Consider the following 652-nt stretch of genomic DNA (forward strand, 5'->3'; position numbering starts at 1 on the left):
GGCCACCTGGGGGGGGGGGGGATACAGGGGCTCAATGTGTCCAATAGGGGTGGGGGAGTCCTATGCAGTAGTCGTGCTAGCGAGATAAGAGTGGTTGACAGGCGCATCCAGGGTCAGGGCGGTTTGGTGGGGCAGGGGGACGATGTGCCTGGCTGGTCAACTTACCCATGCGGGCTGGGCTGCCCGGCGCCCATCTGCTAGCTGGGGCCTGATGTGGCCGATGGTCAATAAGCGACGGCGCAGCTTCACGTGGCGCAGGCCCAAGCAAGGTTTCAAAGTGGATCAGCCCACCTGCAGCAGCGCCGCCGGCGTGTGGGGCTGGCCTCGGTCGAAGGGGCGCCACTCAACATCCAGCCCCACCACCACGCGCGGCACCTCGTCGTCCTCCTCACTGCCGCCGCCGCCATCGCCGCTGCGGCCGCTGCTGCTGCTGCTGCTGCCGCTGCTGCCGTCGCTGCTGCTGCTGTTGCCGTAGCTGACCCCGCCAGCCGGGCCTGGCGTGGTTAGCCCCTGGAAGATCGCCTCCCTGGCCATCTGGAGGCCTGACATGTCGATGACGTCATGCACGCGCTCCAGCGGGATGGGCAGCCGCCAATAATTCCCGCCCGCTGCCTCTGGCGGCTCGACAGAGGCGGCGTCCGCGTCCGTGAGT

General features: G+C 67.9%; 1 protein-coding gene across 1 annotated transcript in view; it reads right to left on the reverse strand.

Annotated features, from left to right (window-relative positions):
• MNEG_16307 (hypothetical protein) overlaps window positions 1-534 on the reverse strand; it is a gene marked incomplete at both ends in the record, with an annotated part of 1695 nt that extends 1161 nt beyond the window's left edge. The window contains one exon of the mRNA XM_014035223.1: window positions 292-534. Coding sequence (XP_013890677.1) covers window positions 292-534 — 243 coding nt within the window. The remainder of the gene's footprint in view (window positions 1-291) is intronic.
• Window positions 535-652: the final 118 nt, after the last annotated feature.

Source organism: Monoraphidium neglectum, assembly GCF_000611645.1.
Source record: "Monoraphidium neglectum strain SAG 48.87 unplaced genomic scaffold scaffold06229, whole genome shotgun sequence".
NCBI lineage: Eukaryota > Viridiplantae > Chlorophyta > Chlorophyceae > Sphaeropleales > Selenastraceae > Monoraphidium > Monoraphidium neglectum.